General features: G+C 45.0%; 1 protein-coding gene across 3 annotated transcripts; it reads left to right on the forward strand.

The window, feature by feature from the left end:
- The first annotated feature begins 750 nt into the window (after window positions 1-750).
- Window positions 751-15,539, forward strand: LOC127608455 (protocadherin-18-like). Of its 3 annotated transcripts, none has more exons than XM_052077533.1 (4): window positions 751-3,591; window positions 3,956-4,044; window positions 9,745-9,914; window positions 14,050-15,539. In XM_052077533.1, the coding sequence occupies exons 1-4, from the start codon at window positions 1,105-1,107 to the stop codon at window positions 14,991-14,993; spliced, it is 3,690 nt and encodes a 1,229-aa protein (XP_051933493.1). In that variant the 5' UTR covers window positions 751-1,104; the 3' UTR covers window positions 14,994-15,539. The 3 variants fall into 3 exon arrangements, with proteins under 3 accessions (XP_051933493.1, XP_051933509.1, XP_051933501.1); XM_052077549.1 differs by having other exon boundaries at window positions 9,745-9,860; XM_052077541.1 differs by having other exon boundaries at window positions 3,989-4,044.
- The last annotated feature ends 200 nt before the right edge of the window (window positions 15,540-15,739 follow it).

Below are 15,739 nucleotides of genomic sequence, written 5' to 3' on the forward strand. Positions count from 1 at the left end.
CCATCATGAAAACCATCAGTTTTCAGTGAAAATAAACCTTGAACTAATTGGTGAAGTGTTACTACTTTTACAATACAATACAATACATGCTGACTTATATAGCGCTTTCACAACAGCGGCAGCTGTAACAAAGCGCTTAACAAAACAATTATTTTTTGCGCCATTTGCACATCTTTCTGAAACAGCAACCAAAAATGTGGAGGTGTTTTGGTAATTGCTTAAGTGGGTTCAAGTTTTACCAAACTCTTGGTTAATTCTTCTGTTTTAACCCTCTGCAAGACACCATTAGTGACACCGTCATCTGGATATGCATACTGTATGATATAAAACGGCTTTAATTTAATGCAGCAGTGTGCTTTAACTCTGTGTTATAACAAACATTGAATGACATCCATGTGCCCCCTTGTTATTCGAAGGGCATATCATAGAGCAGGCTTTATTTGGAGCAAGCTACCCTCAAAGAAAGGGGGAGCGATGTTGGCACACGTCATGAATAACCAAACAATGATGTTAAAGTGTTCGGGTCAGCGTGTGTTTGTCTGAGACGTGGCTCAGGCGAACATTGTTGTGGCACACTTTTTAAATGCTCGGTTGTGTCTATGTGTGGTTGTGTGTGTGTGTGTGGAGGAGGATCATGCACTCTTTGTTGTACTTATTTTTTAAGAGAAAGAGAGAGAGAGAGAGGAGAGAGAGAGAGAGAGAGAGAGAGAGAGAGAGAGAGAGAGAGATAGAGAGAGAGAGAGAGAGAGAGAGAGGAGGCAGCTTGGGTTCTGGTTGGGGATTGAAAATTGAGGAAGGAGAGAGGCTTGCTCGCGTGCTTGCTCACGCACACGCGCCGAATCCCTCTCTCTCCTGTGTGTCTCTTTTTGTCCATTTCATTCCCACTCAAGCCACTGGGGAAGAGTACATGAGGATATATGCAAGAGCTCTCGACAAAGAGTCGATCTTCTTGTTTAAAGGCTGTTGTTTTTTTGAAACCCGGTGGACTTTTAGCGGATGGTGATCGACAGATGAGAATTTTAATCATGTTACAAATTTAAATTACAAGGGGATTGATTTTCTTCGTTGTTCCTCCGCCTCTGTGGATGGGACTGTCGCAGCAAGATGGGTGCCAAAGGGAATATGCTCCCTTCTGCACAACTCCAACTATTTTTTTTTATGGCGTTTTTCAACTCGATCTGCTGCACGACTTTGAAATACCAAGTTCATGAGGAACAACGCACGGGGATTGTCATCGGGCGCTTAAAGGACGACGTCGCTGAAGTTTTATCCAAACTTCCAAGCTACGTATCTCTTCGTTTCCGTGCCATGCGGCGGGGTAGCATGCCATTCTTGTCTGTGCGAGAGGAGGACGGAGAGATCAGCATCGGCTCCAAAATTGACCGTGAGAAGCTTTGTGAGAAAAATGTTAACTGTTCCATTGAATTTGACGTCGTTACCCTGCCGACGGAGTACCTGCTATTATTCCATGTGGCGGTGGAAGTGTTGGACATAAATGACAATTCCCCACACTTCTCGCATGCCATCGTCCCCATTGAGATCTCTGAAAGTGCATCTGTTGGGACACGGATACCGCTAGATGGTGCTGTAGATGCGGACGTTGGAGAGAATTCGCTGCACACATACACCCTCAGTCCCAACAACTTTTTTAAGATCGACATCAGGACTAGGACAGATGGGGCTAAGTACGCAGAGCTGGTGGTGATACGAGAGCTGGACAGGGAGGTGCAGTCTAACTACCAGTTGCAGCTCACTGCTTCAGATAATGGGGTGCCCCCCAAATCTGGCTCCACATTGGTGAAAATTAGCATCGCCGATTCAAATGACAACAGTCCAGCATTTGAAGAGCAGACATATGTTATTAATTTGATGGAAAACTCTCCTCTTGGTACTCTTGTCATTGATTTAAATGCTACAGATCCCGATGAAGGTACTAATGGAAAAATAGTGTATGCTTTCAGCTGTCATGTCCCCTCAAAAATCTTGGAGAGATTTAAGATCAATCCAGAAAACGGACACATTACAGTTATTAAAAAGGTGGACTATGAATTGTCTCCCTCCTACGAGCTTGATGTTCAGGCTCAGGATTTGGGCCCAAACTCCATTCCTGGGCTTTGTAAAATTGTTGTCAAAGTGGTGGATGTCAACGACAACAAACCAGAGATAAACATTAACCTAATGACACCAGGTAAAGAGGAGGTGGCCTACATCTCAGAGGGTGCACCGATAGATACCTTCATTGCATTGGTGCATGTTGACGACAGTGACACGGGGCTCAATGGCGAAGTGGTCTGCCGGCTTCACGGCCACGGTCACTTCAGACTCCAGACAACATATGAAAAGAACTATATGATTCTCACCAATATTTCACTAGACCGGGAGAAGAGGTCCGAGTATAGCCTGACAGTCATAGCGGAGGACCGGGGCTCCCCAAGCCTCTCCACGATCAAACACTTTACTGTGCAGGTACTTGATGAAAACGACAATCCTCCTCATTTTGAGAAGAACCACTATGAGGTGTTCAAATCCGAGAACAACTCTCCGGGAGCATACCTGACCACTGTGGTGGCCTCAGATCCAGATCTGGGCACCAATGGCCAGGTGACATATGCCATAATTGATGCTCCGGTGCAGGAGACCTCCATCTCGGCGTATGTCACTATTGATCCCTCACATGGTGCCATTTATGCCTTGAGGACCTTTGACCACGAAGACCTCAGTCATGTCACTTTCACAATCCAGGCACGTGATGGGGGAAATCCTTCCCTGTCAGCCAACACCACTCTCCTGGTTACAGTTTTGGATGAAAATGACAATCCCCCTATCATCCACTCCCCCTCCCTCCAGAATCAGACTGCTGAACTTCCAGTGTGGAAGTATGCATCTCCTGGTAAGTTAATCACAGCGTTTCAAGTCACAGACCGCGATGCTGGTGCTAATGGGGAGGTGAGTTGCTCCATTATTAGCGGAAATGACGATGGTCTGTTTGTGATGGATGCTCGGCGATGTGAGCTGAAGACCAATGCAAGCTTAGAACAAGCGCCGAGGGATGTGATGGAGATCAAGGTAGAAGTCCAGGATCGAGGTACCAATCGACTCACCGCAGAGGCCTTCCTCAAGCTTTCTCTGCAAGAGAATATGGACATCCTCCCCACTCTTGATCCCACTAGCTCCAGCCACTCCTATCATGATCTCTCTCTCATCATCATCATATCTCTCGGGGCAGTTTGTGTTCTGTTGCTTGTTGTAATAGTGATGTTTGCCACAACTCGTTGTGCCCGGGAAAAAAAATATCCAAAGCACAACTACAATTCTCGCCTGGCAGAAAACAGCTATCAGAAACATCCCAAGAAGCCAACAAAGCATATAGACAAAGCAGATATTACTCTGGTCCCAACTATCAATGGAATTCTTCCTGTCCAGTCTCACCCGCACTCCCCGTTAGCCTCCCCTCTGCCTGAGAGGGGCACGCTAGGGAGCAGGCAGAGCCATCACAGCTGTCAGTCATTGAACAGTCTTTTCACCATTTCCTCCAATCACGTGCCGGCGAACTTCGCCCTGGAGTTGGCTCACACTGCACCCCCTGTTGAGGTAAGACATGAGAGTGTTTTTGGATGTAGATTGGGCAGCACGTTTTTTTTGTGTGTGTGTTAGGTTCAGTACTGCTAATATGCAACTTCATGGCCACCATTTGTCATTAAGATATCAAAAGAGACACTGTGGCATATTCAGTCCACAAATCACATTTTACATCTCCAGCGCATGTTAAGAATGTGTTTTTTGCCTCCCACATTCTAGTACCTCCATTCAGTAAGTCATGACCCCTTCCCTTTGTACCACACCTTCATTTAATATTGTCTTGTGGTCTTGCTTTGCTTTGTCTTTCTTCATGTTTCCCCTTATTTTCTTTTCCTTTCTGTTTTGTCTGCCCTTGTTTGTTTTCTGGGGATTGTAGCAAGTCTCACAGCTTCTGTCCATGCTCCATCAGGGCCAGTACCAGCCACGTCCAAGTTTCAGAGGCAACAAATACACCCGGAGTTACAGGTAATACTTATTTAGAATGGAAGTTTGGGGTTACTTTTATGATGGAAGTAAAGTTGTTTTTTAATGTTGCTTTGACTTAAAGAAAATTTTCAATAATTAATTATGCATGCGTATTTGAACGAAAATCCAAATTACAGTGGGGGGGGGGGGGGGTTTCCCCCAAAATTTATTGCCAGTCATGGTGTGAATGTGTGTGTCTTTGCATGTGCCCTGTGAATGGCCGGCGACCAGTCCAAGGTGCAGTCTACCAAGGCCAGCTAGGATAGCTCATAAATTGGATTGGATTGGATACAACTTTATTGCCAAATGTATTGTATGTGTAACTTACAACACAGATGAAATTTCTTCCCTCTCATCATAAAACAAAAATATATCATAAACTGCAAATATATATTGTATATCATGCGGGGGCAGTGAATTTTGGAGCTCAGGCTTCAGTGGGAAATGAAATGACCTAATCAGCCTCTCAATACCACCACTCACAATCATGGCACAATTAAAAAAGTACATATCAATAAAATTGAAAATACTCACTACAACATCCTACCATCCATCTTCTACCGCTTATCGCGGCTGGGTCGCGGGGGCAGCAGCTTTAGCAGGAAAGCCCAGACTTCCCTCTCCCTAGCTACTTCTTCCAGCTCTCCATGGGGGATCCCGAGGCGTTCCCAGGCCAGCTGGGTGACATAGTCTCTTCAGTGTGTCCTGGGTCGTCCTCAGGGTCTCCTCCCGGTAGGACATGCCCGGAAAACTTCACCAGGGAGGCATTCAGGAGGCATCCGAATCAGATGCCCAAGCCACCTCATCTGGCTCCTCTCGATGTGGAGGAGAAGTGGCTCGACTCTGAGCCCCTCCCGGATGACCGAGCGTCTCACCTTATTCCTAAGGGAAAGCCTGGACACCCTGCGGAGAAAACTCATTTCGGCCGCTTGTATCCGTGATCTCGTTCTTTCGGTCACGATCCATAGCTCGTGACCACATATGAGGGTTGGAACTTAGATCGACAAGTAAATTGAGAGCTTCGCCCTTTGGCTCAGCTCCTTCTTTACCACGACAGACCGATACAATGGCCGCATCACAGCAGACGCTGCAGCGATCCGCCTGTCGATCTCTCACTCCCACCAGCCCTCACTCGTGAACAAGACCCCAAGATACTTAAACTCCTACACATGGGGCAAGATCTCCTACCCGACCCGGAGGGGGCACTCCACCCTTTTCCGACTGAGGACCAAGGTTTCAGATTTGGAGGTGCTGATCTTCATCTTAACCGCTTCACACTCGGAAACGCACCAGTGAGAGTTGGAGAGCCCTGCTTGAAGGAGCCAACAGTACCACATCATCTGCAAAAAGGATAGATGCAGTACTGAGACCCCCTCAACGCTTCGGCTGCGTCTAGAAATTCTGTCCATAAAGGTGATGAACAGAATCGGTGACCAAGGGCACCCTTGGCGGAGTCCAACCCTCACTGAAAACGCTTCCGACTTACTGCCGGCAACGCGAACCAAACTCTGACGTCGGTGCTATAGAGTCCGAACAGCGCGTATCAGGGGGTTCGGTACCCAATACCCACGAAGCACCCCACACAGAACTCCCAGAGAGGCACGGTCAAACGCCTTCTCCAAGTCCACAAAACACCCTCTGTAGTTGGAACACACCCTCCGGTCCCCCTTTTTGAAAAGAGGGACCCCCCCCCCCCCAGTCTGTCAACCAGAGGCACTCTCCCTAATGACCACGCGATGTTGCAGAGGCATGTCAACCAGGACTGCCCCACAACATCCAGAGCCTTGAGGAAATCCGTGCGAATTTCATCCACCCCTGGGGCCTTGCCACTGAAGAGCTTTTTAATAATAATAATAATAATAATAATAATAATAATAATAATACATTTTATTTATAAGCGCCTTTCAAGACACCCAAGGACACTTTACAATAACAAATTCACAAAACAATACGGGTTGAGCAGCGGCAGCCAAAACTCGCCAGCGTTCACTCAATCCGAAACCCAGAAAGAAACCACAAGGGAGGTAGAGGGGGAGAAAAAAAAACCACACTCAAATTACCCTCATTTTGAGGATAATTTGAGTGAGGCAAAAAACTCCTGCACAAGCATATGACAGTTGCAACAGGTCACAAGACATAAACAATGAAGGCGCTGAAACAAGGGAATGTATGAGGGAGGCGGTGATGGTGGGTGACTAGCTTCCGTGCATATTTTCATCAGGGGAAGGTCGAGATAGCAGATGTTGTTTTGGTAGCAGGCTGCCCAAGAATTTAAGACAGCCTTGAGTCCGTGGCTTATGTCTCTTTAGTGGCGTCGATCAGCCAAATCCCTGATTTCTGTCCATATTTGAGCACAGATTCCAGTTTCTCCAAGTTGTTGACCATCTTGCAGAGACGCTCCAAAACCGCAATAGTTTGTGGTTGAGCACAGTCTGAGTCTGAGTGTTGGACATCCGCGTTATGCCATCCTTAGGCGCAGAAAGCAAAAGTGTCCGCCTTCGTCGAGAGCCAAGCAAGATGTTTTTAACCACATCGGTGATTTGTACCACAGAGATAGGAGAGCCCACCTCAGAGTCCCCAGACTCTGCTTCCTCCAAGGAAGGCGTGCTGGTGGAGTTGAGGAGGTCTTTGAAGTACTCCGCCCACCGGCTCGCAACATCCCGAGTCGAGGTCAACAGCGTCCCATCCCCACTGTACACAGTGTTAGTGGTGCACTGTTTCCCCCTCCTGAAACGTCAGATGGTGGATCAGAATTTCCTCGAAGCCGTCCGGAAGTCGGCTTCCATGGCCTCACCGAACTCTTCCTACATCCGAGTTTTTGCCTCAGCGACCACCAAAGCTGCATTCCGTTTGGCCAGTCGATACCCGTCAGCTGCCTTTGGGGTCACACAGGCCAAAATGGCCCAATAGAACTCCTTCTACAGCTTGACGGCATCCTTTACTGCTTGTGTCCACCAGCGAGTACGGGGGTTGTCGCCACAACAGGAGCCACCACCTTATGGCCACAACTCAGATTGGCCGCCTCAACAATAGAGGCATGAAACATGGTCTCGGACTCAATGTCCCCCGCTTCCCCCGGGACATGGGAAAAGCTCTGTCGGAGGTTTGAGTTGAAACTCCTTCTGACAGGGGATTCCGCGAGACGCTCCCAACAAACCCTCACAATAAGTTTGGGTGTGCCAGTTCAGACCGGCATCTTCCCCCACCATCGGAGCCTACTCACCACCAGGTGGTGATCAGTTGACAGCTCCGCCCCTCTCTTCACCCGAGTGTCCAAAACATGCAGCCGCAAATCTGATGATACAATCACAAAGTCAATCATTGATCTGCGGCCAAGAGTGTCCTTGTGCCAAGTGCACATATTGACACCCTGATATTTGAACAAGGTGTTCGTTATGGACAATCCGTGACGAGCACAGAAGTCCAATAACAAAACACCACTCGAGTTCTGATCTCCCGGTGTGAACCCCAGTGTGCAGGCACTGAGCCGGGTGGCAATGAGTATGCCCACACCTGCTCTGCGTCTCTCACCGTGGGCAACCGCAAAGTGGAAAAGAGTCCAACCCTGCTCGAGAGAACTGGTTATCAGAACCTGGGATATGTGTGGAAGTAAGTCCGACTATATACAGTCGGAATTTTTCTCCTTCACACGCCAGCTCGGGCTCCTACCCTGCAAGAGAGGTGACATTCTATGTCCCTAGAGCTAGAATCTGCAGCCGAGGATCGGACCGCCAGGGTCCTCGCCTTTGGCTGCCGCCCAGCCCACACTGCACCTGACCCATTTGGCCCCTCCCATGGGTGGTGAGCTCATGAGAAGGAGGACCCACGTTGCCTCTTCGGATTGAGCCCGGCCGGGCCCCAAGGGTGCAGGGCCACCGGCCACCAGGCGATCGCCAATGAGCCCCACCCCCAGGCCTGGCACCAGAGGGGGGCCCTGGTGACCCACGTCTGGTCAAGGGAAACTGGGTTCCATTTATTTTGTTCTTCATAAGCGGTTTTGTGAGCCATGCTTTGTCTGGTCCCTCCCCTAGGACCTGTTTGCCATGGGTGACCCTACGAGGGGCATAAAGCCCCAGGCAACTTAGCTCTGCTTGGGTTTTCTCCGGGTACTCCGGTTTCATCCCACATTCCAAAAACATGCATTGGAGGCTGATTGATCACTCAAAATTGTCCCTAGGTGTGGATGAGGGCGTGCATGGTTGTTTGTCTCTGTGTGCCCTGCGATTGGCTGGCTACCAATTCGGGGTGCCCCCTGCCTACTGCCCTGGGATCGGCTCCAGCACCCCCGCGACCCTAGTGAGGATGAAGCGGTTCGGAAGATGAATGAATGAACTTAGTTCCTAGGATCATTGGGACACACAAACCCCACCACCACAGTAAGGTGACGGCTCACGGAGGGGCACACTACAACAATTCAAAAAAAAAAATAATTAAAAAAGGAGAGAGAGGCATTTTAATTATTTGGCATCAAATAAGCAAGGGACATAGTTCACCCTTCCTTCAAATGAGTTCAAACCTTGACACTACAATACCATTTGGAGCAATTCACAATCTGTATTCATCTAATAACATGACAAAAACAAAGGTTGGCAAAAATTAACATCAACCTGTGTATCCACCTTTTGCCATTCATACACTCAAACAGAATAGGTCATAACTCCCTGCAAATATCCGCTTTGTGTTCAACTACACAAGATGTCACATTTAGTAAGTACATTTGTGACATAATTTCAGTATGCATATTTTTTCAGATGATTTTTGTTCAGTGGTTTACCGTAAGATTTTTTGTTACGTAAAATAGGTGCCTTGGCTCCATCAGTTGGAAAATACGAATCTCTTCATTACCCTCCTTAATCAAAGATCAAATTATTCATCGTGTCTAGCATGATGCACATAGACTGTCACAATTAATATCAGATGGGGAAAGAGGAGTGATTCTTCTTTATATTATTACTGGAGCCATAACATCATGGTGCGGGGCCCCGCTGCAATTTTGACGATATGCATAATGGGGCAGCCCGGTGATCGGGTTGTTACCGCATCGACCTCACAGTGCAGAGGTAGCAGGTGTGATTCCAGCTCCGTCCTTCCTGTGTGGAGTTTGCATGTTTTCCCCGTGTGTGCGTGGGTTTTCTCCTGGGACTCCGGTTTCCTCCCACATTCCAAAAACATGAATGGCAGGCTCATTGAACACTCTCAATTGTCCCTCGGGGTGAGTGTGAGCGCGGATTGTTGTTCATCTCTGTGTGCCCTGCGATTGGCTGGCAACCGGTTCAGGGTGTCACCCGCATACTGCCTGAAGACATCTGGGATAGGCTCCAGCACACCCCGCAACCCTTGTGAGGATAAAGCGGTTCAGAAAATGGATAGATAGATGGGTATATGCAAAAGGCTCGTCGTGGCACCGAAAAAAAATTAACATTAGGTTATAAGTTACATGTATTTTGTTTTGACGGTTTTCAAAAATTGATCCACTCCAACAACAAAACTGTCATAATCCATTGAATGTGGCATTCCGGCAGATCCTCTGGTTTTATCAAGTATTTGGTTTGCTTTTCAATTCAACGCTTTACATTGCAATTATCAACAAAACTTTTCAAGGCATTCCTATCGCTATGAGTCGCCTTAAGTATTTAACAAGATACACAATTAGCCAGTATTTCATGATAGCTGCAACAAATGATTTCTTATCCCACTCAGATATGCCCTCCAAGAGATGGATAAATTCAGCCTCAAAGACAGCGGTCGTGGGGACAGTGATGCAGGCGACAGTGACTACGAGCCTGGCAGGGACTCACCTCTAGATAGACTCCTTGGTGAGGGACTTGCTGAGCATTATGCACCTGATGTCCATCACAAAACCCAAACAGGTACCCCCCTGTCCCATTAGTGCTCCCCTCACATACTTGCCTTCAAGTTAGGACTGGGTTATTATGGAACATTGGTGATTACGAATCCTCCATTGCTAAATAATAGACACCGAATAGACATACATACAACAGTTATCCAATAGTGGATATCATTCAAAATCTTTCGGTTGTTGAGGTCTCCTTGTTCCAACACATCTACTGCAAATAATCAGTCCATCAACTAGCTCTAAAGAAGGTGTACAATGATCCTGATCATTTGAATCAGGTGTGCTGAAGCAGGAAAACAGATAAAACGTCCACAATAGCAGTCCTCGATGAAAGACAAGTGTGTTCACTGCCATAGGTACTCTATCGGTAGATAGTGTCCCCGATGTCTTTTTTTAGACATTGCCACCCTGCAACGGTTCCATCTCCCCGGTCCTCTTTTCGGAAACAACTGGTGCTGACCTGGAAGAGCCTGGTCGGATTTGTGTTTTTGATCTCATGAAAGCTCTCCCTCAGAGGACTGGATTCTTGAGCAGTGGTGGAAGAGAATATTTATGTGTTGGGGGAGCTCTCTAGAGATTAGCTGAGCACTTCACACATCATACAATCAAAACTGTCTATTCAAATTTTTGTATACAGTGATCCCTCGCTATTTTGCAGTTCGTTTATCGCGGATTCGGTGCATGGCAGATTTTTTAAAACATATTCATTTTTAAAAAAAGAAAGAATTTTATTTATTTTTTAAGTCACAAAAAGTCTGCAAACGGTCCGCGAGAAGCAGCGAAAGTCTGCAAAACAACAGTGAGTCACATGGAGCAACATATACAGTACATGTGGGGTGAGAGGGGGGGGGGGCTGAGAAGATGTAAAGGCATGTTGATTGGCTGTGCATCTGTGCGTCTAAGTGTTGTTTATGATGGTGCTAGTGTGTGGTGCAAGTGCGTGTGAGTGTATGTGTGTGTGGCTGAGAGAGAGAGAGAGAGAGAGAGAGAGAGAGAGAGAGAGAGAGAGGCTTATAAGAACAGGTCTCTTCCATCCTTAACTATACAATACAATACAATACAATACATGCTGATTTATATAGCGCTTTCACAACAGCGGCAGCTGTAACAAAGCGCTTTACAAAACAGTTAACATAAAGTAAAATAATAGACACAACACATAACATAAAACACGGACAGTCATGCAGTTCTAACCACTTTTCCATCACACGCTTTGTTGTTTGAAGCAGTTTGAGATGAAAGAGGAGAGAATCAAAGTGTCCTATAACCAGTGGATCAGAGACGTCATTCTCAAAATGTGCACATGTCGGCTACAAGCTAAGTTTCAAAGTCAACAAGAAGCTGTAGCATCCATTGACGAAAAAAGAGATTGGTTCACTTCTCCTGTCCCATGGAAATCCATTTCAATTCCAAGCGGCGACTAACTGTCTAATCATACTAATATAAACACGTCTGCTGGGATCGCTGGCCTGTGTGTGTGTGTGTGTGTGTGTGTGTGTGTGTGTTTGCATGTTTGCAACAAGATTTTTTTCACAACACAGGGTTTTGCACTGTTGCAAATTTGATCTCAGATGTAAGCACACACACATATACACACTCACACAAACAAACAAATGTGTACTCTATTTTTATTCCAATAGTGGATAAGTATGAGCACACACTTATTTGGCACTTCATATTGTCAGTGTAGAAAGAAAAAAGTGAAAGAAGTTGTGAAATTTACGATCAGCATTCACCTTTATTTGCATCAATTTCTTGGATAATGTCTTTTATTTTGCTTCGTCCGTCTTTCATTTTGATCACTTTTACCCTCTCTTCCAGCATCAGCGCTCATCTTGTCTGAGCTGCTTGACATCCAAAGGTCCATTCTGTAGCAATTTTAGCAATGCAACATCCTTGCTGCGTCTGAAACGAACAATAACAAATACTTCCTAGATTACTGCGCATGTTGTAAACCAGTGTGGTGGTTGCTGTTGCCGTTTCCGAATGAAGCAGTAGAGGTCGCTGTTGGATTTGACTTTGTTGTAGTGAATTTAGCTGGTCCAGAATGCCGCTGCTTGCCTCTTGACTGGTACTCGTAAGACGGAGCATATAACTCCTACTCTGGCATCCCTTCATTGGCTCCCCATTCCTTTTAGAGTTATTTTCAAGATCCTCCTCTTTGTTTTCAAATCTCTAAATAATCTCGCGCCACCTTACCTCTCTGAGCTCATCCGCCCCTACACACCTGCCCGGCGCCTCAGGTCTGTGGACCAGTCTTTGTTAGAAGTACCAAGAACTAAACTGAGGCTCAGAGGGGATCGAGCCTTTTCTGTTGCTGGTCCCTCTCTCTGGAATGACCTCCCACTGAACATTCGGCAAGCCTCCTCGCTGCCCATCTTTAAAGCCCTCCTCAAAACCCACTTGTATTCTTTGGCGTTCGACTCAGCATGATTTTACTGCTTGGTGTTTTCTACCGCCTTTATTACCATTTCGTCTTACTGTTTATTGTGTATGTTAAATCGCTCCATGTACAGCACTTTGTATGCAGCGATGGCTGTTTGAAAGTGCTCTATAAATACTGTTGACTTGACTTGACTTGAATGTCTTCATGACGCTGGAGCATGGAAAATGATTTCGCAACAGGGTTTTTTTTTCGTCGTATGGGGGGCAGGAGAATGGGAATGGTGTTAATGCCTGAAGATTTTTTCACATTAGGGGGTATTTTCGTGTAGGTTTCGATAGAGAGGAGTTTCACTGTATATGTTAATTGGTCGCTACTTCGTGGATTTCAATTTATCGCTGGTGGTTTTGGTCCTCATTAACCGCGATAAACGAGGGATTACTGTGTGTGTATATACATGCATATATATGCAAAAAGAAAAAAAAAAAAACAATTCCTCGTCTCACCCCTCGGGTGGTGTCCGTCCTCCATTCAGCTCGGGTCCTCTACCAGATGCTAGGAAGCTTGAGGGTTCTGCGCAGTATTAATATCATTTTATTAATGATATTAATTGTAGGCACAGTGAACAGTTGACATGAAGTTTGACTTCAGTCCTCACTTTATGTGCTTCCATTGTCAAACGTTAAGCCCCCCAACATAATTCATCCAGTGTTCTAGCAGCTTTATTATTATTATGATTATTATTATCATAAATGTGTTTATTTTGACACTTAAATCTTTGAATTTAAACATTTGATTTGACCCTTTCATCAGCTCAGCATACTGTATGCAGCAGCTTCCCTATCCACTGCACGCACTTGTGCGGTTCTTCTCTAAGATGTATAATAAATGTGTCATTGGTAATGAGCTGATAATGAAGTCCCTCAATGGCAGACGTAAGAAGAGCATGCTTCTAATGACGGCTTTAAGATGGCTTATTTAATTTGCCTAATTTATTCTTCTGAGATTTTCTGTGAAATTTATTTTTGAAAAGAGAACCATGAAAGGGAAATGCCATCAAAAATGTGATTTAGAATGGCCAATGGCCATTGACAGACTTGTCTGATTGCCTCTTAATAGGATATGTATGGCTCACAACAGATTTCCACAGATGTTGATCGCAAAATAGGTGAAAAGAAAAAGGCAAAATAATAGCTGGTGACATCACAGAATTTCCAGACTCTGTAACTTTTTTCTTCATATAAAGCCATAACTAATATTAACCGCTATTTCATTGTCACTGTATTAAATTTAGCCATTTTAATAAAAACTTCAAAATATGCACAGATATACAGTACGCTACTCACTAAAAGTTAGGGATATTTTGCTTTCAGGAGAAAGTTATGGAAAATGTAAAAAGTTCATGCTACAGTGATATCATATCATAAAAGTTGAACATTTAAGTAGAAGGATGCAGTTGTAATTTCCTCTTCTCCATCAATTCATTGAAACAAAAGTTAATAACTGTATTTGAGGTCATTAAGAATGAAATTAATATGCTCATGGCAACACATTAGCTATATTTCAATAGTTTTTTAAAGAACTTTCACAGTTCAGTTTTTGAAAAATTCCATCAGAGATTTTTTTTCTCCGAAAGAACAGCCACTAAACTTCACTTGAGAAATATATGTTAAAATAATCTCACACTTTGCTTATTGACACAAGAGTACATAAACTTCATGTCTATTTCCTGATATCTTACAAGAAATTCCCACTTTTTTTCCAGCTATGAGGCTCTGCACAGAGGAGTGTCGTGTACTGGGTCATTCAGATCAGTGCTGGATGCCCCGACTTGCGTCCCCAGAGTCATCATCCTCAGACTATCGAAGCAATCTCTACATTCCCAGGGATGAAGCCTGCCAGGCCACTGACCAGTCTCAGGACAACACTCCACAGCCATGTATTGAAAATGGATCTGGCCGGAACCAAAGCTTCTCCACCTTTGGAAAAAACCTGGGCAGAGAGAGCACTGCGGAAGAGCAAGCTGAAGTTAACAGTGGGGATGAGGCTAGAGATGAAGAACTTTGCAGAACTTCATCGTTGCTCTCTGAGATGAGCAGTATTTTTCACCGCCTGCTCCCCCAGAGTTTAGATTCATATGGCCAAGTTAATGAGAAACAGAAGGGGACGAGTTTCAGTCATATTGGTGTATCAATGACTGGATCTTTGGATCGAAAGAGGGATCATCGCCCTCGCAAGACCAACGCCTACATCCACCAGCAGGGTGTGCCAGCCTGGGCTGCCAATACACACTTCCAGAATCCTGGAAATGGCATAATTCCATCTGGTCACCATCAGGGCGACAGCTACTACACCCTGAAGCCGTGCACCAAGCTCAGCTGCCAGGGCAGCAATGACAGTAACTCACAGGCAATCAAAAACAGTCAGAACCCCAAATCACACAGCTGCTCCATGCTCACAGCAAGAGTCAGCCCCACTGGGAAACAACCTTGTCAGGCTTCAGTGGCAACAACCGTGCCCATTCCTGTCCCATCATCCAAATGGCTTCCTGCTATGGAGGAAATTCCAGAAAACTATGAAGAGGACGATTTTGACTCTGTACTGAGCCATCTACAGGGAAAACACAGTGACAGCCGCTATGAGCTGATGGATGCCAGTGAGTTAGTCGCTGAGATCAATCAACTTCTCCAGGATGTCCGGCAGAGCTAGACCCATGTTTTTTTGTTTTTCTTTTTGGGGGAATTATAATTTTGAATATTACGGTATATATATCAGTGTGATCTGATCTGTCTTTTACCTTCAGACAAAGATTGGGGGTGAGTGGTTGACAAATTAAAATGCTGACAAATGAATAACAAGAGACCTGTAATTGTCATGAAAGTTGCATTTCAAATGTATTAACTCTTATTTAAATGCTAAATATCCCAAAAATATTTGTAATTGTTGGATGGTACACAATGTACATCATTCCACTGTATTTATCTTTGTATTTTAAAAATATTATTATAACTTATATTGATATAAAAATGTAAATACATTTAACCAAAGGTCTATTTTTATATATTGAATGCATGTCCAAAACATTGAATCAAAAGTTGAATATGTGATTGACATTCTGCCTATTTAAATTGTTTATGTATTGTGATTCATTTCTATTATTATTGTATGCATACTGTACATGTTAATTGACCAGTTGTAATTTGTGTAGTCTGTGGAAAAATAGACATCACGCAAATAAAATGCCATTTAACTCTGTATGCTGCATTCCTATTCTTTTACTTAATCTATATGGTGTCATGCACTGTGGTGGTGGGGAACCCCAAAAAGCAGGCAGGAGGGAGCAGCAGGGTGAACTTGACAGACTGTATGAACAAAACCTAAATGCAGAACAAAGACCTGAAAACAACAATTATCCAAAGTAACAAACAAAAATTCATGGCAGACATAAAAACAAG

The sequence above is a fragment of the Hippocampus zosterae genome, chromosome 1, assembly GCF_025434085.1.
Source record: "Hippocampus zosterae strain Florida chromosome 1, ASM2543408v3, whole genome shotgun sequence".
Taxonomy (NCBI): domain Eukaryota; kingdom Metazoa; phylum Chordata; class Actinopteri; order Syngnathiformes; family Syngnathidae; genus Hippocampus; species Hippocampus zosterae.